Source organism: Macaca fascicularis, chromosome 9 (assembly GCF_037993035.2).
Source record: "Macaca fascicularis isolate 582-1 chromosome 9, T2T-MFA8v1.1".
Taxonomy (NCBI): domain Eukaryota; kingdom Metazoa; phylum Chordata; class Mammalia; order Primates; family Cercopithecidae; genus Macaca; species Macaca fascicularis.
Window position 1 is genome coordinate 55,472,623 of NC_088383.1, and position 23,357 is coordinate 55,495,979.

A 23,357-nucleotide genomic window follows, 5' to 3' on the forward strand; every position below is an offset into this window, starting at 1 on the left:
CTGTAAAATCTGTAAATGAGATTGTTTCTGAGGGTTAAATGAGCATAGCACAGTGGGGACACTGTCAGGCGCACACTGCTTGCCAGATGTCAAGTATTCATCTTTATTGAATTAGGACGGTGGTAACCCACTTTATGGCTCTCGATTTTGTATGATAAAATCATGCTTAGTGCTTTGTTAGTAAAAGAAGGAAAATCTGAAAGTCCCTGCCATAGAAGGAAGAAATAGTGGGGAGAAAAGGGAGTTGGTAAGTTTGAGCATTTCAGAGCATGGAGGGACAAGTTGGGTTTCTATTTTATGGAGAAGGAGGTGGAGGCAGGATGGGTCCTAAGGTGTCATTCAAGACACACAGCCATAACTCTTTATTGAGAGTAAGCTAGGGCCCCAGGGATTGCTGTGGTCAAGTTGTAGACAAAAATGACTACTCATTGGAAGACAGGAGAGGAGTGTTTTGTTACAAAAGCAGTCAGCAATTCAGGTGTATCTAAATTCAGTCAGCAAATAAAAGTCATTCAACTTGGTTCCTAATGCGATCCACTCTACTGAGGCTTTGTGTAGAACTCACAGAGGAAGATGGCTTCAAGTAATGAACTACCCTGTGCTTTTCTTAGGACTAAAAAGCTCAGGAAACTGGTGATGAATGAAAACCTTAGTCCTGCTGGCACTGCAGGAGGGGCCAGGAGAGCAGCAGCATCATAAGCCACAGGGTGGGGCAGCCCAGGCAGGGGCATTCTGAGCTGTTGGGGAGGGGTGGCAGCCAGGATGGAGCACTGTGAGCTGTCGGGGAGGGCAATGTGAAGTGTGGGGTGGGGCATTGTGTGCCACATGCCTGTGCTCCCACCTGGGCTAGTGGGCTTCAGTCTGTAGGTGACTACAGAAGGAGGAGGAGCTCCCTCTGTTCTCTCTTCAGGCAGTTGTGTCTCTCAGCGCTTGTTGGGTTCACAAGCAATTTAATAAGCTGGCTGGTCTTCACCCTCCCAGACAAGTCACTCAGGGGAGGCGGCCAGGTGCGGGCCTTGGCCTGCAGCCCTAGCCAGGGCCCAGGACCAGGCTGTGAGGTGGGCAGGCGGGCAGTGGGCAAGACCATCTCTGCAAGTGCAGCATAGCCTCAGCCTAGGGCAGCAGGAGTGCAAGGCCAAAGCTGTGAGCAGAGGGACAGGTGGTGGCAGACAGTAGAGGCGTCCCATGGGGAACATACTGACCTGTTGTGTGACCCAGGGTCAGCCCCGAGTTTGACCAGCAACAGTGGTCAGTGTGTCCCTCTGAGTCCAAGATCTATGAGGCAGGAGCTGGGGACAGGATGGCAGGAGTGCCCATGGCTGCTGCTGTGCAGCCTGCTGAGGTGACTGTTGAAGTTGGTGAGGACCTCCACATGCACCACATCCATTACCGGGAGATGCCTGAAGGTAAGGAGGTGACGGGTGCCATCTGCCCTCGGGTTGCCTCTGGCTGCTGCTGCCCCCAAGGTCCCCTGGGAGGCATTGCCCACTTCGAGCTCCCTTCTGCCTGTAGCCAGCTTTCCCGGGGCTGGCCAGGAACAAGACCTGGCTCTGCCTTGCATTCCCACCCCTTAGTCTTTCCCCACCAAGTCCAGTCAGTTTCTTTTCGCCTCCCCTCCCAATCGCCCAGTTCTTGCTCTCTCATCTCATTCTGCCAGGCTGGCATGGGACCATTTATTTGTGACTCTTCTTGTCAAATAAGCAGCAAATAAATGAGTTGATAAATTTTTATAAATGGTTACATCTTTTTTTGCTTTTCTCCCTCTATACGTATAGCTTTGGAGTTTAACCCTTCTGCCAATCCAGAGGCAAGCACAATATGCCACAGGAACTGTCAAACAGATGGTGAGACAACATTGTCTGTATGTCTGTGTATTATCCTGTGGGACTTTGTGGAGGCTTCTTTGGACCATTCTCTTCCTTTCCTCAATAAAACTCAAATATCCCGACTTTCCAGCACCCATCTTATTTTTTCTTTGTACCTGTCCACATGGTACCTAAGTGAAGGAACCAGGTAAGTGCCTAATTGTTTCCTTTGTTAAAGTAGGTAAATCTCAGGACAGTTCATATTCAGATATTCGGGGATTTCTTACTTAAAATCAGAATGGAGGTTGCCATGGGAAAGGCTATATGGTATTCTTAATGGGCTGCTGTAAGTCACCTTGATAGAAGCTGCTTAGTTTCTTCTAACTGTAATTTGAACACAGAAGGAAATAAAAGAAAAAAAGGGTGCTTAAAATAATTGTGAAAGGTGTGAAATGTCACGGCCAGGGCTGCAGAAAAAGGTTGTGTGTCTGTGTGTTTGGGGTTTCTCAAAGGACTTTACCTATGAGGCTCTGATTACTCTAAAACTTTTAATTTAACACAAAATGTGCTTCCAGATTTATTCTGGTGATTTAACAGACTTTATTCACCTCCTTGTTCTAAAAGAGAGGTAGAGATTGGTTCATGATCAAAACTTTCAAAATACATGAAACGTCAATGTAGACTTTTAATGTGTAATATAAAGATTGCAGGTTAAAATGTCAGACCTTCCCTGTAAGAGTGTTTGTTGCTGAGGCTCCCCCTTTGTCCTTTCCCCTCCTGACAATAGCATCTTGTTCAAAGATAAGAAAGTTGGAGTTTTGACCGGGCATGGTGGCTCACGCCTGTAATTCCAGCACTTTGGGAGGCCAAGGCGGGCAGATCACCTGAGGTCAGGTGTTCAAGACCAGCCTGGCTAACATGGTGAAACCCCGTCTGTACTAGAAAAAAGTACAAAAATTAGCTGGGTGTGGTGGTGCATGCCTGTAGTTCCAGCTACTCGAGAGGCTGAGGCAGGAGAATTGCTTGAACCCAGGAGGCAGAGGTTGCAGTGAGCAGAGAGCACCAATGCACTCCAGCCTGGGTGACAGAGTGAGACCCCATCTCAAAAAAAAAAAAATAAAAAATAAAAAGAGAAAGAAAAGAAAAAGAAAGAAAGAAAGTTGGAATTTTTTAGTCTCTATACTGCTGGGAGAGGCGGGGGATGGGAGGTGGTAGAAAAGAGAAAACAATTAGTTGGTTTGCCTCTAAAATTTTGCAAAAAGGTGAATCTAAGTAAAGGTAATTCTGGGTAATAATATGGTTCGTGAATAAAAACTAAAATTTTCAAAATAGAAAACATTGCATCATAAAGATATTAAATCCAGTTGGCTTATTGGTTTCATTTAAATGCCAGAGATTTCATTGCTGTAGAAGAAATGTCTTATAGCTCTTCTATTTAAATTTTGTTTGGGCTCCTAATTTTTTAAGAGGTAGGATATTTAAGACTCATGATGAGTGTGACTTTGTAACTTGGAAGTACTATCCTCACTTTTCAAGATATTTAAGGATTGCTTTAGAATAAACAAATATATTAAGTGAATTAATTGATTATACCTTTATACACAAACTCTGTAAGTATTTGTGTAAACTTATACTCTGCTTGGTGATGTAAGGAAAGTCTCTGAGTGATGTTACACACCAGCTAGTAGATGGGTAGTGTTGGATGGGAGCCCAAAAATGGCTCTTTATTGTCATTCTTTAGGATTACAGCACAGTTTATGTATGTCTCACTTGGCCCTTTCCAATACAAATAAGGCCTGGGTATGTTCTCCCTATGTATTGTTAATGAAGAAATGAAGACGTAGAGATATCACATGACTATGGAAGACATCTACTTAACAGAACTAAGGTTCTATGTCCTCAGAATGACATGGAAGTGACAGATATGCTGTATTTACTTTTTTAAAATTAAAAAAACTCTAGAATACATCTATATTTTGCCTATAAAATAGACCTGTCTTTTAAAACTTACTGCCATCTTGATTTATTTTATGCAAAGTGGATTTTATACAACTCAAAACCAATATTTACCTCTTCATTTTTTTTTTTTTTAAATAAAGGAAGGTGTCACTATGTTACTCATGCTGGCCTCAAATTCCTGACCTGGGTTCAAGTGATTTTCCCATCTCAGCCTCCTGAGTAGCTGGGACTACAAGCATGTGCCATCTTGCCTTGCTCTATCTTATGTCCATACATTCATTTCAATGGATAAGAATAAAAGTAGAGGTAGTGAAACAGCCTAAATGCAGCAGTTGAATAAACAAATTGATAAATTTTTATAAATGATTACATCTTTTTTTCTTTTCTCCCTCTATACATATAGCTTTGGAGTTTAACCCTCCTGCCAATCCAGAGGCAAGCACAGTATTCCAGAGAAACTCTCAAAAGGATGGTGAGACAACATTGTTTTTTCTACCAAGAAAAATAATAAAAACTCTTGTTTGATTAGGTTATAGAAAGTATTTAGAAAAACTCAAATTGGTTTAAGTTTTTCACCTTTGCACATGTTCACTTGTCTTATTTTAACATGTAATATACTTTCCTTTAGTTGTTATTGTTTTAGTGAAAACATGTAAACTGTTTGTTTATACATTTTGCCATCTTTTTATCAACACAATTAATTTGTCATGTGATGGAGGAGTCATGGACTTCTTTATTTATACTTCTTGGATTTATCTTTATTTATAATTCTTGGATTTCTTTTTATTTATAATTCCTCTTCCCTTACTCGAAACAGTACATTTTAAAGATGAATGATAGAACTTAGGCTTCAGCTTGGTTTTCATTTAAACAAATTAAAAACATAGTTGTTTATCATCGGGGATTGAATCTGTGATTTGGGCCTCCTCTCACACAGTCCTCTGACCACATTCATTTACCACATCCAAGTTCATACTACTCAAAACTTCTAAGTTTTTAACCTTTTCATTTGATGTAATGTAAATTTAAACATGCCCTACTCCTGCTTATTTTCCTTAATGTTATGCTAAATCCTCATTTGTTTGCTAAAAAGCCATACACAGCCAAGTTTTCCAGTTGACTTAAATAGCAAGAATACAAGTGAGGGTTCTATAATAATATGTGAAGTAATGCAACACAGTGAAACATGGGAGTTTGTAACCTTTGTTTTTATAGTTTGAGTAGACTTTGCCCAACTTGAATCAGTTATTTCTGGTTAGAACTTGTGTTCATTTTTTACATTACTGTAAAGAGATACCTAAGGCTGGGTAATTTATAACAAAAAGAGGTTTAATTGGCTCATAGATCTTCAGGCTGTACAAACATGGCTTCAACATCTGCTTCTGGTGAGGGCCGCAGCAAGCTTACAATCATGATAGAAGGCAAAAGGGAAGCAGGTGGTTCCACATGGTGAAAGAGGAAGGAGGGAGGGGAAGGGGGAAGGTACCACATTCTTTTTTCTTTCTTTTTTTTTAAAATGGAGCCTCGCTCTGTTGCCCAGGCTGGAGTGCAATGACGTGATCTCTGCTCACTACAACCTCCACCTCCTAGATTCAAGCGATTCTCCTGCCTTAGCCTCCCGAGTAGTTGAGACTATAGGCAGGTGCCACAACACCTGGCTAATTTTTGTATTTTTGGTAGAGACCAAAAAAAAATTTTTTTTCTTAGTTATAGAAATGAGAAGAAGCAACTGTACAAACCATGTTAGTAAACAGCTAGTTAAGAAATTGATAGTTTGACATAAAAGCATGTCTCTCTTGATTTTTTTAAATTACAATATGTACCCAGTGGTGGTAGCATGGAGCTCTTTTTGTGGATTTTCTAAATCTCTTCTATTTTCCTAAGTAATTTATCCAGAAAAATTTTTAGCTTAGTGTGTCCACCTTTTAAGGATTTCTGACATTTAAATTGAATTTCAATAGTCTGGTTGTGGTAAAAAGATCTGCCTTAAGGCTGGGCGTGGTGGCTCACACCTGTAATCCCAGCACTTTAGGAGGCCCAGGTGGGCGGATCATCTGAGGTCAGGAGTTCGAGACAACCCTGACCAACATAGTGGAATTCTGTCTCTACTAAAAATAGAAAATTAGCCGGGCGCTGTGGCGCATGCCTGGAATCTCAGCTACTCAGGAAGCTGAGGCAGGAGAATCACTTGAACCCGGCAGGCGGAGGTTGCAGTGAGCTGAGATCACACCATTGCACTCCAGCCTGGGCAACAGAGCGAAACTCTGCCTCAAAACAAAACAAAACAAAACAAAAAAACAAAAAACAAAGAGATCTGCCTTAAATATTGAATCTTATTTTTAATGAAATAACAAAAATAGAATAGCTAAGTTAATTGCCAGCACAGTCTACTGACTTTCTATCACAGCAGGTAAAAACATACCTTTCTTGCTACACCATGATCTTATGTTCCTCCCTCTGTTTCTTCCAATAGTAGCACACTTCTTCATTAAATCAGTAATATTTACATGATTATGACTCTGCAAGTATTATTCACTGCTAAGTCATATGGTGTTTTCATTGTGCCTCTGCATTACATATTCTTCATCCTGTCTCTGAAACAGTTCTGAAATCTGAGCAATTCTGCAATTCTCCTGGATCTTCTCTTTTTTCCTAGCCGATGTTAGTTTATCCATCCAAATATAGTAAGTAGCCTCTGGGTGGTCTGTTTGCTTTCACATCCATTATTTTTCAGCATGAAGCTAATTTTCTGACTATATTCATTTGCTTATTTTCTAACAGTTGCTTTTCCTCCAAGAGTTGTAGCATTTATCACATGCCTTTCAAAGATATTTTGCATCTGCAAAAACACATCTGTTCCTTTTGTGTGTGTGTTGTGGGGGGCAACCTTCTTTGGCCTTTTGTCATCCTAGTTCAATATGGAGTGGCTTTCCCTAGATATGCTCGATGTCTGCTTTTCTGTGCTATCTCCTTAAAGTCTTTTGGGATCTCACATAACTGCTGTCTTGTGTGGGATCGCCTGAGTCCTAGATTCTGTGTTTCCTTCTGTCCTGTTATCCTCTCTAGTTGTACTTGAACACACTTTCCTGGGTGGAGATGTTTAGAGAGCTGGCCAGTCTTAAAATCCCTCCTCTTTGATAGAGAGGAAACCTCTAGGTTGAATCTAAATTTTATGATTCTAAAGACATTTTGCAGTTGTGCTCTCATTACAGTGTTGTTCTTGAATCTATTACCAGTGTGTGATACACAGTTTACAACCAGGTTTTAGGTATCTGTGGAAACTTTTTTTTTTTTTTTTTTTTTGAGAAGAGTTTTACTCTTATTGCACAGGCTGGAGTGCAATGGTCACTGCAACCTCCACCTCCTGGGTTCAAGTGATTCTCCTGTCTCAACCTCCCAAGTAGCTGGGAGGACAGTCGTGCACCACCATGCCTGGCTAATTTTTGTATTTGTAGTAGAGATGGGGTTTCACCATGTTGGCCAGGCTGGTCTCAAACTCCTGATCTCAAGTGATCCACCCACCTCGGCCTCCCAAAGTGCTGGGATTACAGGTGTGAGCCACCACGCCTGGCCCAAAACATTTTAGGATTTTTCTCTCTCTCTGAAGTTCTGAAATTTTATAATAACAGCTTGCCGGGGATCTTTTCATTGAGGCTACTAAACCTGAGACTATCTCTTCTTGAGAATTTTTTTTTTTATTTTCTCTGTTACTTTTTTACTGATAGTCTTGTTTTTCAGATGCTAGGCTGCTTAGACCAGTACACCTGCATTTGTTTTTTATTTTTCCCCTTCTTTTTCTTTCAGTTTGTCCTTTTATTCTAGTTCTGGGATATTCTGTGACTTTATCCTCTACTCTTTCTGTTGAATTTTATATTTTTGAGAGTGTTTTAAGATTTTTTTGTTAAGTTTTGCTCCTGGTTTTGACTGCTCCCATGAATTCCTTTTTTCTGTTGTTTTGATTTCTGTTGTTGGAGGCTTCCCTCCAATGTGTGGTGGTCCCCGGCCTGCTTTATTTGGAAGCAGGACTTCTGTTAGCTGATAGCACTCACTGTGAGGTTTTGGAAGCCAAACTAGCTTTTCATTTGGGGGACTTCAGTGTATTATCTGGGGATCTTTATTCGAGACATTTCAGTTTCTTCTGAGAAGGATCTCCCAATTTTCTGCCTGGGAAGTAAAAGCATGGCCACTTGCTTTCCAAAAGCAGAGTTAGCGAAGGAAGTTGGAGTTCCATTTTTGGTATACAGTTTTCTTTATATCTCAGGTTTAAGCCATGGTATCTCTGAGCCAGGAATTCTCAGGTTTGATATATCCAGAGAACACACATCTAAGTTTCTTGTCAGATGGAAGGACAGGTGGACTCGGGGCTCTGGTTAGAGATTTTCAACTGACCTTGCTGGCTTTTGTTTTACATTTTACCCTACTTTCCAAAGTGCCATTTGCCCGTAAGTTCACAACCTGCCTTTAGTTCTGCAAGACAAACTGGCTCACTTCTGTTCCAGTCACTTTCTGTAGGCACCAAAGTTGCGCTTCCGTGTTATTTACCACTCCTTTATCTACTTTTTATGTCTCAGCATTTATTAAAAATTATCTCTGTCAACCTTCTCTCCTGGTCATGTGTGTAACCTTTATTTTATGATTAATGAGACTTCCGGAGGGAGAAGAAATAAATTTGTGGTCTATCTATTATGTTTAATCCAAATTTAGGACCTATGTTTAAATCAAAGTCTAATTTGAGTATAATTAATGACATTAATCCAGATAATTTTTTAAAATGAATGTATCTATAATAAGAATATTTCACTTTTCTTCTAAGGCCTTGTTTGACATTTTCATTCAAACTTTATCCACTGCCATCTACTTCCCATTACTTCACAATAGATGGAGCTGTTTTCATGAATGCCCAAAGTGTTAGAAATATTTAAGTTAATTAAGATTTGTTCATTTTTGGCCTGGTCAACGTAGTAAGTTTAAATAACAAATTAGCCATGCCTGGTGGCATGTGCCTTTCATTTAACCTACTCAGGAGGCTGAGACAGAGGATCACTTGAGCTCAGGAGTTTGCAGCTGCTGTTAACCATAATTGCACCACTGCACTCCAGCCTGGGCAACACAGGGAGACCCTGTCACAGAAAAAGGAAAAAAGTTATTAATTCTTTAAAAATATATCTAAAATTTGTCCTGCCCAAAATGAGAGCAAAAAATGTAAACTTTAGTCATTGTTTTATGTTTGCTGAGAAAAATGCTGTATATTATTTATTTATTTATTATTTCCATAGGTTTTTGGGGGAACAGGTGGTATTTGGTTACATGACTAAGTTCTTCAGTGATGATTTGTGAGATTTTGGTGCACGCATCACCTGAGCAGTATCCACTGAACCCAATTTGTAGTATTTTATCCCTCACCCTCCTCCCAGCCTTTCCAGAGTCCCCAAGTCCATTGTATCAGTCTTATGCCTTTGCATCCTTATTACTTAGCTCCCACCTATGAATGAGAACATATGATGTTTAGTTCTCCATGCCTGAGTTACTTCACTTCGAATAATAGTCTTTACTTCCATCCAGGTTGCTGGGAATGCCATTAGTTTATTTCTTATTGTGGCTGTGTGATATTCCTCATGTGTATATGTGTATGTATATCACAGTTTCTTTATCCACTCCTTGATTGATGGGTATTTGGGCTGGTTCCATATTTTTGTAATTGTAATTTGTAAATTGCAATTTGTTTGAGTTCCTCATAGATTCTGGATAATAGCCCCTTGTCAGCTGTATAGACTGTGAAGATTCCCTCCCACTCTGTGGGGTGTCTCCTTACTCTGCTGATTGTTCCTTTCCCTGTGCAGAAGCTCTTTAGTTAAGTCTCACCTGTTTGTTTTGTTGCATTTGCTTTTGTGTTCTTGGTCATGAAGTCTTTGCCTAAGCCAGTGTCTAGACAGGTTTTTCCAATGTTACCTTCTAGAATTTTTATGGTTTCAGGTCATAGATTTATGTCCTTGATCCATCTTGAGTTGATTTTTGTGTGAGGTGAGAGTTGAGGATCCAGTTTCATTCTCCTGCATGTGGCTTGCCAATTATCCCAGCACCATTTGTTGAATAGGGTTCACTTTCTTCACCTTGTGTTTTAGTTGGCTTTGTTGAAAATTAGTTGGCTATAGGTATTTGAGTTTATTTCTGGGTTCTCTATTCTGTTCCATTGGTGTAGATGCCTATTTTTATACCACTACCACGCTGTTTTGGTGACTATGGCCTTATAGTGTAGTTTGAAATCAGGTAATGTGATGCCTCCAGATTTGTTGTTGCTTATATTTGTTTTGGCTACGTGGGTTCTTGTTTGGTCCCATATGAATTTTATGATTGTTTTTTTCTAGTTCTGTGAAGAAGAATGGTGGTATTTTGATGGGAATTACATTGAATTTGTAGATTGCTTTTGGCAGTATGGTCATTTTCGTGATATTCATTCTACCCTTTCATGAGCATGGGCTGTCTTTCCATTTGTTTATGTTCATGATTTCATTCAGCAATGTTTTGTAGTTCCCAATGGCATATCAAAATGATGTTCCAGAGGGCGCAGTGGCTCACGCCTGTAATCCCAACACTTTGGGAGGCCAAGGCAGGTGGATCACGAGGTCAGGGGTTGAGACCAGCCTGGTCAACATGGTGAAACCTCGTCTCTACTAAAAATACAAAAATTAGCCAGGCGTGGTGGCATGTGCCTGTAATCCCATCTACTCAGGAGGCTGAGGCAGGAGAATCACTTGAACCTGGGAGGCAGAGGTTGCAGTGAGCCAAGATCGCCCCACTGCACACTCCAGCCTGGGTGACAGAGCGAGACTCCATCTCAAAAAAAAAAAAAAAAAAGATACTCCACCATAATCAAATGGATTTCGTACTAATGATGCAGGGATGGGTTAACATACACAAGTCAATAAATGTGATACACCACATGAACAGAATTGAAAACAAAAAAAATCACATGATCATCTTAATAGATGTGGAAAAGACATTTGACAAAATGCAGCATCCTTTTATGATTAACACCCTCAGCAAAATCGGCATACAAAGGTTATATCTCAATGTAATAAAAGCCATCTATGACAAACCCACAACCAACATAATATCAAATGGGGAAAAGTTGAAAGCATTCCCCCTGAGAACCGGAACAAGACAAGGATGCCCACTCTCACCACTTCTATTCAACATAGTACTAGAAGACCCAGCCAGAGCAATCACATGAGAGAAAGCAATAAAAGGCATCCTGATCGGTAAAGAGGAAGTCAAACTGTTGCTGTTTGCTGATGATATGATCGTATACCTAGGAAACCCTAAAGACTCCTCCCAGAAGCTCCTAGAACTGATAAATGAGTTCAGCAAGGTTTCAGGAGACAAAATTAATGTACACAAATCAGTAGCTCTATTATACCCCAACAGAGACCAAGCTTAGAATCAAACCAATAACTCAACCCCTTTTACGATAACTGCAAAAATAAAATAAAATAAAATACTTAGAAATAGACATAATCAAGGAGATGAAAGACCTCTACCAGGAAAACAACTTTAGTATTTTTAATGCATTAAAATGAGAGGCAGCAGGTACAGCGGAAGAAGTCAGTGGGTGGGCATTGGTGTCCAATGGGCACTGGACCTTTGGTGGTAAAGCTTTGGTTTTGACTTACTAAATTACTAGGTACAATTATTTTCTAGTTTTTGTTATTAAATCTTAAAACTACTAAGTAATCCCTTCCCTTTCTTGTTAAAGATCATAAAATTTCATACTCTGATTTCTTCTGACTGACGTTAGATTGTTTCTATTTTGTGACTACCTTAAATAATACCTATAAACAGTAAACTGTTAGTAGTGTTTTTGCTGTAGTTAAATGTAGTAAAACTTATCCTCCAAATTATAACTGAATTGTCAAACACTTGCGAAGTTTTGGGTTTACTCAGAATTCTATGCTTAGCAGCTGGAGGTAGCAAGAATAAGGGCCCTCCCTTACTCTTATGGAGAGGCATACTCTCTCATGAGGGGGATATGCTGCAAGAATTAGTATCTTGTAAGCAGTGGTGAATTTGACTAATTAGTGTACAAAAAAAAAACACCATTTTTTGGTGTGGCTACTGACAAAGAGATCCAAGAGGGTAGATGGAGTCAAGCTTTTGCTGAAGCAAGGAAAGAGAAAAGCAGTATTCTAGGCAGAGAGCAGGGGTAGAGCAGGAAAATGGCTAGGTGCAGGTCAGATGACTTATAGAAAGAAATTGATCAAGTTTTGAAATGAATGGAAAGTATTCTCTGAGAGTCTCATTTGAGTCGTGTCATGGCAGTCTTATTTAAACATGAAGTGAAAGTTAAATTTTTTAAGTTGTCATCTGTTTTCAGGGTATGTGAGAGAATATTTAAGTGATACTCTTTTTATCCTCCACATAAGAAAATAGGACTAGAGAAACCTATGGCTTCCTCACTTGTTGGTGGCCTAGCAGCCCTGGCACACAGAGCCTCTGAATCTGAAACACTTGTTTTGTCACAATATCGCCTGAAATAATACATTTAGGATGAGTAATTTAGTAAATGCATTAGTCTTGTACTCACTGCAATAAAATGCTCTTGTACCAGTATTATTTAATACATAACATTTTATTGTAGTAAATAAATCATAGAAATATAAAGCTGCTTTATATTGCTGTAAAAAAAAATGAAATCTTATTTTAAACTTTTCTCATGATTTTTAAAGGGAATTCATAAAATCCTTGTTAGGTTTGATGACAGGTACCATATTAAGGGCAGCATTTTATAACCCATATCTTAAACATCGTCTCTGGAAGTTAAGAGCCTCTGATGGGTTTTCTATAGAGTGCACACGATACCATACTCAGGCAGTTCATGGAGTGTAAGAAATATCTTAGTGCCTTGTCATTTCACATTTTAACCAAGAAAATAATACACTTTGATAAGTTTAACTTATACTTCCCTTCCCTTTCAGGTATCTACTGTGCGTTTCAGTCAACAATACAGCTCATGTTTGACAATATTCCTTGAAGACAGCACAGCCAGTCAGCCTTATCTTACAATGACAATAATATCGTGAGTACAACTATACTGCCAAGGGCAGATTCCTTTATTCTAAAATTATTTCGGCCATTTGTTTTTCCTCTCCAGCAATCAGTTTAAGAAATTGGAGTCAACTATGTATTGGTATCCAGATTCTAAATATTAATATCAATTTCTCTTTTAATCTTAGATATCATGGTGGAAGGAAAAAATCAGCAAAGAAGCAATCCCAGAAAAAGGGTATTTTTTTGATGCCTTTATGCCTTAAGACAATGTTGAATGCAGTGAGAAGAATGGGTTCCCTTTATTGAATGTTTTTCATGAAAACTTAGTCGTTCAGTGCATTATAGGCCTAAATCAATGTGTACTACTTTGGACAGTAGCCTTGGAAGAAGGAACAGCTTTTTCTCTTCTGGCACCACAGTGTATCTGCATTTGCATTTCTCCCATTGTGCATGAGCACCTCATGGGCCACAAAGATGCACTTTGAGAGCACCCTGAGATGAAGTTTATTTTAAAAGGAACAACAACCAACACCACCACCACCTCCATAAGGGCTTTCCAGTGTACATTATTATCATCTCTTTGGGTTATGAGTGTTGATTTTTAGAACACAGTTTGGAAAGTACTAATTTAGAACATTAATGTCTTTATCTTTAATTTTACTTTTCATTCTATAAACATACCTAGCTTATACACAATTTTGTTTCAAATACACTAGCCTTTTTAGCTAATTCAATTGTCAGTAACTTTTACTTTAATTAAAAATGGCAAGCTTACTCTCGTAATAATGTCACTTTCCTTCCCCCATTTTAACAGTAGTTGAGATGAAATTGTGTTTCAGCAAAAACTGGACTCAAACTCTGTCTCAAGTCCTGAGCTTTGGAACCTATTGAGTAATCACTAAATGTCTGTAGTCAGCCAAGTCTCTTAAATCTTTGAGCACACATACACAAAAGCTACTTTGACTAGAGTCCCTGGCTTCTTTGAGTTCAAAAGCTTTTGATGTGTTAGCATACAATTCAAAAGTAGCTTTGAAGATTAATCTTGCTCAAACAAATTTCATGCTTTTTTCCTCATTATTCTACTTTTTGGAAGTCTACTTCTGAAAGTAAAGTAAGTTTTAATTTGCCATCAGCAAGTTTGAGAAATGATCATTTGGTATATTCACTATTGATGAAATAAAGGTTTATTGAGCAAATTAACAGGACAAATTAGTTTCAAGAAAAGATTTTGATAAATGTTTATCATGAGTCAGTAGTGCAGTGTTGTCAATGGGGTAGGTGGAACTCACTGAGATCACTTATGCAAGGTTTTTTTTTTTTTCAAAATACGTGTTTGCAAACACATGCATCTTCCCATCTCCACTTTCCCTCTATCTCTAGGCACTGAGAAGCCTTTTAGGAAAATAGAGATGCATGTGAGACATCTTTATGTGAAGAAAGGCATCCCAGAAGATTCTGATTTTCACCCCAGCTCTATCATTCCAAACTTTGCTGCACATTGAAATCACCTGGGAAACTTTTACCAACAACCTTGATGACCAAAGTCATATCCAATACTAATTAAATTAAAATGTCTCATGTTGAAGATGAGGCCGTTATTAAAGCTTCTCAGGTGATTTTAATGTGCAGCAAAGTTTGAGAGCCACAGCTTCATTTGAGTTTAGGACGAGAAACTGCTCCTATTTGGTGGGACCTTGGGCAAGTCAGTTTTAAGGTTTGTTTCCCTGATCTGTAAAATGAGTGTTGAATTAAATATCATCTAAGGTCATTGGTCCTTTCCAGCATGTAACTTTAAATTCTGTGATTTTAAAATTATTTCAAAGATGAAAACTACTTGAAGCACTATAGACATATCCATCTTACATGCTAATGTTACAGGCTTTTTAAAAAGTGCTAATATTGTGTAGACCTATTAACTAAAATTGAGATTTGCCCTCCCTCAGTTGTTTTGAGCCTCGTTCTACAAAATTAGCTCGGTGTGGTGGTGCATGCCTGTAATCGCAGCTACTCAGGAGGCTGAGGCAGGAGAATCACTTGAACTCAGGAAGCAGAGGTTGTGGTGAGCCAAGATCGCACCATTGCACTCCAGCCTGGGCAACAATAGTGAAACTCCATCTCAAAAAAAAAAAAAAAAAAAAAAAAAAAAACCATTACCTGGGCATAGTGGCACAAACCTGTAGTCCCAGCTACTTGAGAGGCTGAGGCATGAGAATCGCTTGAACTTGGGAGGTGGAGGTTGTGGTGAGCCAAGATCACACCACTGCACTCCAGTCTGAGCAACAGAGTGAGACTCTGGGTCAAAAAATAAATACATAAAATAAATCGCATGGGGCAAAAGGTTTTGTGGGTAGAAGAGCATATAACAGGGAAATCTGTTATTATTTATACATTATAATCATCAACAGAAACACGTCTTCTAACAGCATATTGCCTCACATTTTGGTTCTCATATTTTTGCGGAAAACCAAGAAATGAAAACAAGAAAGTGCCCTTATGGTACTGTTCCAAACTAGAAGATTTGAATTTCGGGGCCGCTAGGAGAGTTTCCTCTGCCCCCCTTTTAAAAAATATCTTCAGGCCTAACAAATGATAACATCTATTGTTATGAGGTTTTTTTTCCTTCCACAGTGTGATCTTGGAGATACATCATGATGTCACGCAAAGGTGAGCTTTTTAGAAACCTGTCTTGTTATTCTAGCTAATTACTTTGCAAGATATCAAGCTCAGTGTTAGGACACAGCTCTAGACATCATAAGTTGTATTGTGCCTGCTAAAATATCAAAGAAAATTATTTGTGTTTTCTTTGTTCCTTAAGATGCTTTTAATACTTAAACGACTGAGAATCCCAAAGACTATGTGTTTATATTGATTATATTGATATTTACTGTGGTAGAAATATAAAATTGAAATTTTTTTTTCAAAATCTATTTTTAGTTTAGATTTCACAGCCTTACCACTGTTGATATTATGAGCTAGATAACGCTTTGTTGTGAAGACTGTCCCGTGCATTGCAGAGAGTTTAGCAGCTTTCATGGCCTCTACCAACTAGATGTCAGTAGTAACCCGTGACCGAGGTTGTACAACATAAAATATTCCTTGAGAACAATATCAACAGATATTTTTCATTGAAAAAATAACTTTTCTACAACAAAAAGTTGAGTAAAAAGTGTGTCATGTATTTATGTTATTTAAAGTCTCTCATGCTGAGCTTAATAGGAGACAACTGGACTCTAGATCTTTCTTTGCAATTTGCTTTAAAGAAGCAGTAAGAGGCCAGGTGCAGTGGCTCACTCCTGTAATCCCAGCACTTCGGGAGGCTCCGGTGGGTGAATCACAAGGTCAGGAGATCAAGACCATCCCAGCTAACAAGGTGAAACCCCATCTCTACTGAAAATACAAAAACTTAACCAGGCATGGTGGCACACACCTGTAGTACCAGTTACTTGGGAGGCGGAGGCAGAACCGCTTGAACCCAGGAGGCAGAGGTTGCAGTGAGCTGAGATTGCACCACTGCACTCTAGCCTGGTGACAAAGCAAGAGTCCATCTCAAAAAAAAAAAAAAGGCAATAAGATAGCCAGGTGTGGTGGTTCATACCTGTAATCCCAGCACTTTGGGAGGCCAAGGTGGGCAGATCACTTGAGGTCAGGAATTTGAGACCAGCCTGACCAACATGGTGAAACTCGCCTCTACTAAAAATATAAAAAATAGCTGGGCGTGGTGGTGCATGCCTGTAGTACCAGCTACTTCTGAGGCTGAGGCCAGAGAATTGCATAGACCCGAGAGGCAGAGGTTGCAGTGAGCTGAGATCTCGCCATTGCACCCCAGCCTGGGTGACAGAGGGAGACTCTGTCTCAAAAAAAAAGAAAAAAGAAGCAATAAAATGACCTAACCTCATGCAAATATGTAGTTGTTAAAAAGGTGTATTTTTAAAGTTTTCAGACAGTTGTGGGTATTCTTTAATACTAAATCAAAACTTCACAAGTGCTAGTTTCTTAAATTAGTTACAGTGGCATTTTCCATGTTAATAAATTTATTCCATCAGTACTCATTGATCTTTCTTGCACATTAAATGGATCTTCCCCCCATACTTGCATTTATAATATTATGCATTAGTTACTTGGAATATATTGGTTTATGTTTTATTATGTCAAAAATCACTTTTAGTTTAAACACCAATCTTACTTTAAAACACCTTTAAGTATTGAAAAGTTGTCAAGCCTACAGTAGAAGGAATGAGTTTTTCAAAGTCCTCAAGAAAGCTTAAATTTCATCATTGGGAATAAATACTTATTTTCCTTGAAGGGACAACCTCTCACTTCATTTATTTTTGAGAATGATAGTTGTACTTTTTTTTAGACTGAGTCTCATTCTGTCACTTGGCTGGAGTGCATTGGCATGATCTCAGCTCAAGCAATCCTCTCACCTCAGACTCCTGTGTAGCTGGGACCACAGATGTGTGGCACCACGCCAGGCTAATTTTCTTGTATTTTTGGTAGAGACAGGGTTTCGTTATGTTGCCGAGGCTGGTCTCAAATTCCTGAAGGAGCTCAAGCCATCTGCCTGCTTTGGCCTCCAAAAGTGCTGGGATTTTACAGGCATGAGCCACAGCGCTGGTCCGGTTGTACTTGTAAATAAAAACAATGTTCTGTGAAAAAATTGGTTGTTCAGTTCACAATTAAATCATGAGTTATTTAAAAAACAAAACAAAACAAAAAAACAACAACCATACTGCAGTCAGCAGAAGCACTTCTTGTTAACTTTCCACTTATTCAGAATATTAAAGAGACATGTCAAGATTTAATAACAACATTAATTTTTACTGATTCATCAAAGACATTCTTAAGAAATTCAGGCTACCTTTTTTAACTGTAGGGGACAGTAAAGAATAGAGTGACTAATGTAATTGGTACCACTGCCTTGATTTATGCTGAGAAACCAGCAGTTTACCCACTTTTACTTTTATACAGTCATGGCAAGTGTCAATGAAAAAGCAGGCAATGACTTTGTATTACTTTTACAAATTTTTAAAATTTTTAATCAACTTTCTCAGGTTTAATTAGTGTGATTCAGAACAGTGTCAGCCAGGCACAGTGGCTCAGTCCTGTAATCCCTATACTTTGGGAGGCTGAAGCAAGTGGATCACCTGAGGTCAGGTGTTCAAGACCAGCCTGGCCAACATGGTGAAACCACATTTCTACTAAAAATACAAAAATTAGCCAGGCATGGTGGTGGGCACCTGTAATCCCAGCTACTCGGGAAGCTGAAATAGGAGAATCACTTGAACCCAGGAAGTAAATGTTGCCGTGAGCCAAGATCACACACCATTGCACTCCAGCCTGGGCAACAAGAGAGAAACTCGGTCTAAAAAAAACAGTGTTGACCTCTTAGCCCTTCTGGAAAGGGTCTTGGGGATCCCGAGAGGTCCACAGAGCACATTTGGAGAACCACTGTTTTATCACACAGGCACAATGCATTAATTTTACAAAGGTTAAAGTTCATCAAAGACTGGCCTCTTAAAAAGGCAGATGAGTTTTTAATTCAAACAACAGAAAATACATAAATACATCATGAGAATATACTACAGAGAACTAAAGAGAAAGGAAGCTAGGAAATCTGAATCACGTTTACATTTATTTTTTATTTGTTATTTATTTATTTGTTTGTTTGTTTCTGAGACAGAGTCTCGCTCTGTTGCCCAGGGTGGAGTGCAGTGGCACAATCTCGGCTCACTGCAAGCTCTGCCTCCTGGGTTCACACAATTCTCCTACCTCAGTCTCCTGAGTACCTGGGACTACAGGAGTATGCCACCACGCCCAGGAAATTTTTGGTATTTTTAGTAGAGACGGGATTTCACCATGTTAACCAGAACGGTCTCAATCTCCTGACCTCATGATCTGCCCGCCTCGGCCCCACCAAAGTGCTGGGATTACAGGTGTGAGCCACTGTGCTTGGCCACACTTACATTTATTTTATTTTATTTTATTTATTTATTTATTTTGAGATGGAGTCTCGCTTTGTCACCAGGCTGGAGTGCAATGGCGCGATCTCCGCTCACTGCAACCTCCGCTTCATGGGTTCAAGCAATTCTACCTCAGCCTCCTGAGTAGCTGGGATTACAGGCATGCACCACTATGCCCAGCTATTTTTTTGTATTTTTAGTAGAGACAGGGTTTCACCATGTTGGTCAGTCTGGTCTTGATCTCGTGACCTTGTGATCTGCCTGCCTCAGCCTCCCAAAGTGCTGGGGTTACAGGAATGAGCCACTGTGCCTGACCACATTTTTAAAGTTCACCACTACTGCTTTGTAAAACATTCTTGTGTTTCAATGTGTGGTTAGAAGAGTGAAAATATATTTGGTTTATTGCCATTCCCTGTTAGGGACAGTCAATAGTTACGGGCATTTCTGACTGGTTATCATATAAAAGACTTCACAGTACAGGACATGAAGTGCTGAGAAAGAAGAAGTCAGGAAACCCTCTGCAAGTCAGGATCCAGGAGAAGAATTTGTAAATACTGCTTTGGTAAAGTAAACACCAAAGCACACAGGAGGCCGTATTTTACTAAACAGATACTATACTAAGATATTAACAGTTTTTGAAGTAATGCACATTCTTATTTTATAGAGATGCAGATAGATCTTTGAACATATTTGATGAATGGTTATACTCATTTAAGGTAAGTGGCACTTTTATTGAGGTTGTATTTTCATCATACACTTGTATCTGTTTCATGCTGAAGTCAAAGGCAACTTTTTTAAAAATCTTCCTCATTTCATGTCACATTTAGTCATCTTAAGTGTTGTAAAAAGAATGTGCTGGAATAAGAACTGGTCTGCAGCTCTGTTTAGTTAGTGAGCTAATACGAGTAAATATACTTTCCAAATAACAGGAAATGTGGGGGTTTTTTGTTTTGTTTTGTTTTGGTTTGGTTTTTTTTTTTTTTTTTTTTTTTTTTTTGAGACAGAGTCTCTCTGTAGCCCAGGCTGGAGTGCAGTCACGTGATCTCGGCTCACTGCAGGCTGTGCCTCCCAGGTCCCTGTTCAAGCAATTCTTCTGCCTCAGCCTCTTGAGTAACTGGGATTACAGGCATGCACTACTGTGCCCGGCTAATTTTTCTTTTTCTTTTTTTGTTTTTCAGTAGATAGGGTTTTACCATGTTGGCCAGGATGGTCTTGAAATCCTGACCTCGTGATCCACCCGCCTCGGCCTCCAAAAGTGCTGGGATTACAGGTGTGAGCCACCATGCCTGGCCCAGAAAATATTTCTTTTTAAAAGGTAATTGTGAGCTGTCTATAGGACCCTGCAAGTCACTACCCAATGTTCGAAGCCATTCCTCCTTCTGTTCCACACAGGTTCCACCATGCACATTACCCAGACAAGAAATGGAGGTGGAAGTTTAAGTAACAAATTCCTCCTCCATTCCATCGACTCCCAGCACCAGCCAGGAGGACCTTCAGATCGATAGTCCTCCCGGTGCCAACACACCCACACCTGTTCGCAAGGAGTCCAAGCACTGGTCCAACCTGTTGACATCTGAGAAAGGGAATGACCCAGATAAAGAAAGCCCTAGAGAGTCATGCTGACATCACTGGGAGCAGCAGGGCCATTCCAATTAAACAGGGCATGCTCTTAAAGCTAAGTGGGAAATGGCTGAAGAAATGGAAAAAGAAATATGTCACCCTCTGTGACAATGGCGTGCTCACCTATTATTCAAGCTTAGGTGATTATATGAAGAATATTCTTAAAAAAGAGATTGACCTTCGGGTATCTACCATCGAAGTCCCAGGAAAGAGGCCACCCTTAGCCACACTGGCCTGTGTGCCCATTTCCAGCTCTAAAAGCAATGGCCTATCCAAGGACATGAACAGTCTATGTACCTCAGCCAATTCAGACACCGGGCTGGGTGACTCCATATGCTCCAGCCCCAATATCTCCAGCACCACCAGCCCCAAGCTCAACCCACCCCCCTCTCCTCATACCAACAAAAAGAAACACCAAAGGAAGAAAAGCACCAACAACTTGAAAGACGATGGCCTGTCCAGCACTGCTGAAGAAGAAGAAGAAAACTTTATCATTGTGTCCCTCACTGGCCAAACGTGGCACTTTGAAGCCATGACATATGAGGAGCGGGATGCCTGGGTCCAAGCCATCGAGAGCCAGATCCTGGCCAGCCTGCAGTCATGTGAGAGCAGCAAAAGCAAGTTCTGGCTGATGAGCCAGAGCGAGGCCATGGCCCTGCAGTCCATCAGAAACATGCGCGGGAACTCCCACTGTGTGGACTGTGAGACCCAGAATCCTAACTGGGCCACTTTGAATTTAGGAGTCCTCGTGTGTATTGAATGCTCAGGGATCCACCATAATCTTGGCACCCACCTTTCCCGAGTTCAATCTCCGGACCTGGATGACTGGCCAGTCGAGCTCGTGAAGGTTATGTCATCTGTTGGCAATGAGCTAGCCAACAGCCTCTGGGAAGAGAGTAGCCAGGGGCAGATGAAACCCTCGGTCGACTCCACAAGGGAAGAGAAGGAATGGTGGATCCATGCCAAATATGAGCAGAAGCTCTTCCTGGCCCCACTACCCTGCACGGAGCTGTCCCTGGGCCAGCACCTGCTGCAGGCCACCGCTGATGAGGACCTGCAGACAGCCATCCTGCTGCTGGCACATGGCTCCCGGGAGGAGGTGAACGAGACCTGTTGGGAGGGAGATGGCTGCACAGCGCTGCATCTGGCCTGCTGCAAAGGGAATGTGGTCCTGGCTCAGCTCCTGATCTGGTACGGGGTGGATGTCATGGCCTGAGATGCCCATGGAAACACAGTGCTAGCCTACGCCTGACAGGCCTCCAGCCAGGAGTGCATCAAGGTACTGCTGCAGTACGGCTGCCCCGACGAGTGCGTGTAGTATCTGTTTAATTTTATTTGACTGCAGTCTCCTTGGTGCAAAAACAAAATGGGAAAAATAAATAAGAATAACTCAGAAATTCAAAAGGAAATCACGAATTCACCTAATAATAGCATTTTGAGTGCATTTCGTAAATTAAGTAAATACACAAAAGGTTGATTTTTCTGACCGTAAGAGATATTTTATGTCCTTTTGCTAAGATGGATATGTTAATCTCAGGCCCTCCTGGGCCACATTGCTCAAGTCACACAGGCTTCTGTATTATGTATTTAGATAAGATGTGTGAAAGTATCTTTGAAAAAAGTTCGTAAATATGCATTGATTTTTGTACACATGGCACCTCTCTTTTATTTTTTTGAAATGGAGTCTCGCTCTGTCGCGCAGGCTGGAGTGTACTGGCGCGATATGGGCTCACTGCAAGCTCCGCCTCCCAGGTTCACGCCATTCTCCTGCCTCAGCCTCTCAAGTAGCTGGGACTACAGGCGCCCGCCACCGCGCCTGGCTACTTTTTTGTATTTTTAGTAGAGACGGGGTTTCGCCGTGTTAGCCAGGATGGTCTCAATCTCCTGACCTCATGATCCACAGCCTCAGCCTCCCAAAGTGCTGGGATTATAGGCATGAGCCACCATGCCCAGCTCATGGCACCTCTCTTAATTTATAAATTAATTGAACTGGATGTGAACTAATAATGTGCAATTATTGAGATAAGAGGTTTACAGATCATTATACATGGAAAATATTCCCAGCATAAGCACTTCCATTAATGTGATCTACAGCTTTTAAAAAGGAACATTTCAGAATAAGATGGTGGTACAATTTGCTTATTAAAATTGAGGAAAAAGAAAAAGACACTGGAGTATATTAGAAAGGGAAAAGAAGGAATGTGATTTCTCATGATTAAAAGCTTGATTTAGATTGCATGCAGCTTTTGCTACCCAACACCAAGCAACTCTGGCAAAGCAGAGTGGTTTTCTGAATGCCAGACTGAGGTGCCTTACAAAGGCAGCTGCTGATGGTTCCAGATGTAGAGACAGGTGATGCAGGAGGGAAAGCTGGATTGGAAAAGGGAGAGTTTTGTAGATGGGCTAAGCTCAGTGTGCCTTTGAGAGAGCAGAGCCAGCAGCGTCTAGTCATCATTTGGATGTACAGGACTAGAGCATGAATCTGACGTAGAGCTGCGGAATGACGAGCAACAGCAGCTCATTAAATACCGAGAAAGTGTGTAGAATGAAATTGGACAAGCCAAGCATGGTGGTTTCATGCCTTTAGTCCTAGCTACTTGGGAGGCTGAGGTGGGGGAATTACTTGAGCTCAGCAGTTGAGTCCAGCCTGGGCCAGATGGTGAGACCCTGTATCTTAAGAAAAGAAAAAATAAGGCCAGGTACAGTATCTCATGCCTGTAATCCCAGCACTTTGGGAGGCCAAGTTGAGAGGATTGCTCAAGTGTAGGAGTTCAAGACCAGACTGGGCAAAAAAGTGAGACCCATTTCTACCAAAAAAAAAAAAAAAAAAAATCAAGAAATTAGGTGGACATGGTGGTACATGCCTGTGGCCCCAGTTACATGGCATGGCAGGCTGAGGCAGGAAGATCACTTGAGCCCAGGAAGCGGAGGCTGCAGTGACCTGTATATGTGCCACTGCACTCCAGCC

The 23,357-nt window shown here is 40.6% G+C and overlaps 1 protein-coding gene across 1 annotated transcript; it reads left to right on the plus strand.

Annotated features, from left to right (window-relative positions):
- Positions 1-1,055: 1,055 nt before the first annotated feature.
- Positions 1,056-21,756, plus strand: LOC102136281 (arf-GAP with GTPase, ANK repeat and PH domain-containing protein 5-like). Its single transcript, XM_074001577.1, is given in 11 exon segments — positions 1,056-1,211; positions 1,213-1,406; positions 1,776-1,844; positions 4,168-4,236; positions 5,472-5,506; positions 12,737-12,837; positions 15,438-15,473; positions 19,434-19,489; positions 20,162-20,214; positions 20,216-20,367; positions 20,369-21,756. Coding segments are annotated over 11 exon segments (2,130 nt in total). The 5' UTR covers positions 1,056-1,185; the 3' UTR covers positions 21,708-21,756.
- Positions 21,757-23,357: the final 1,601 nt, after the last annotated feature.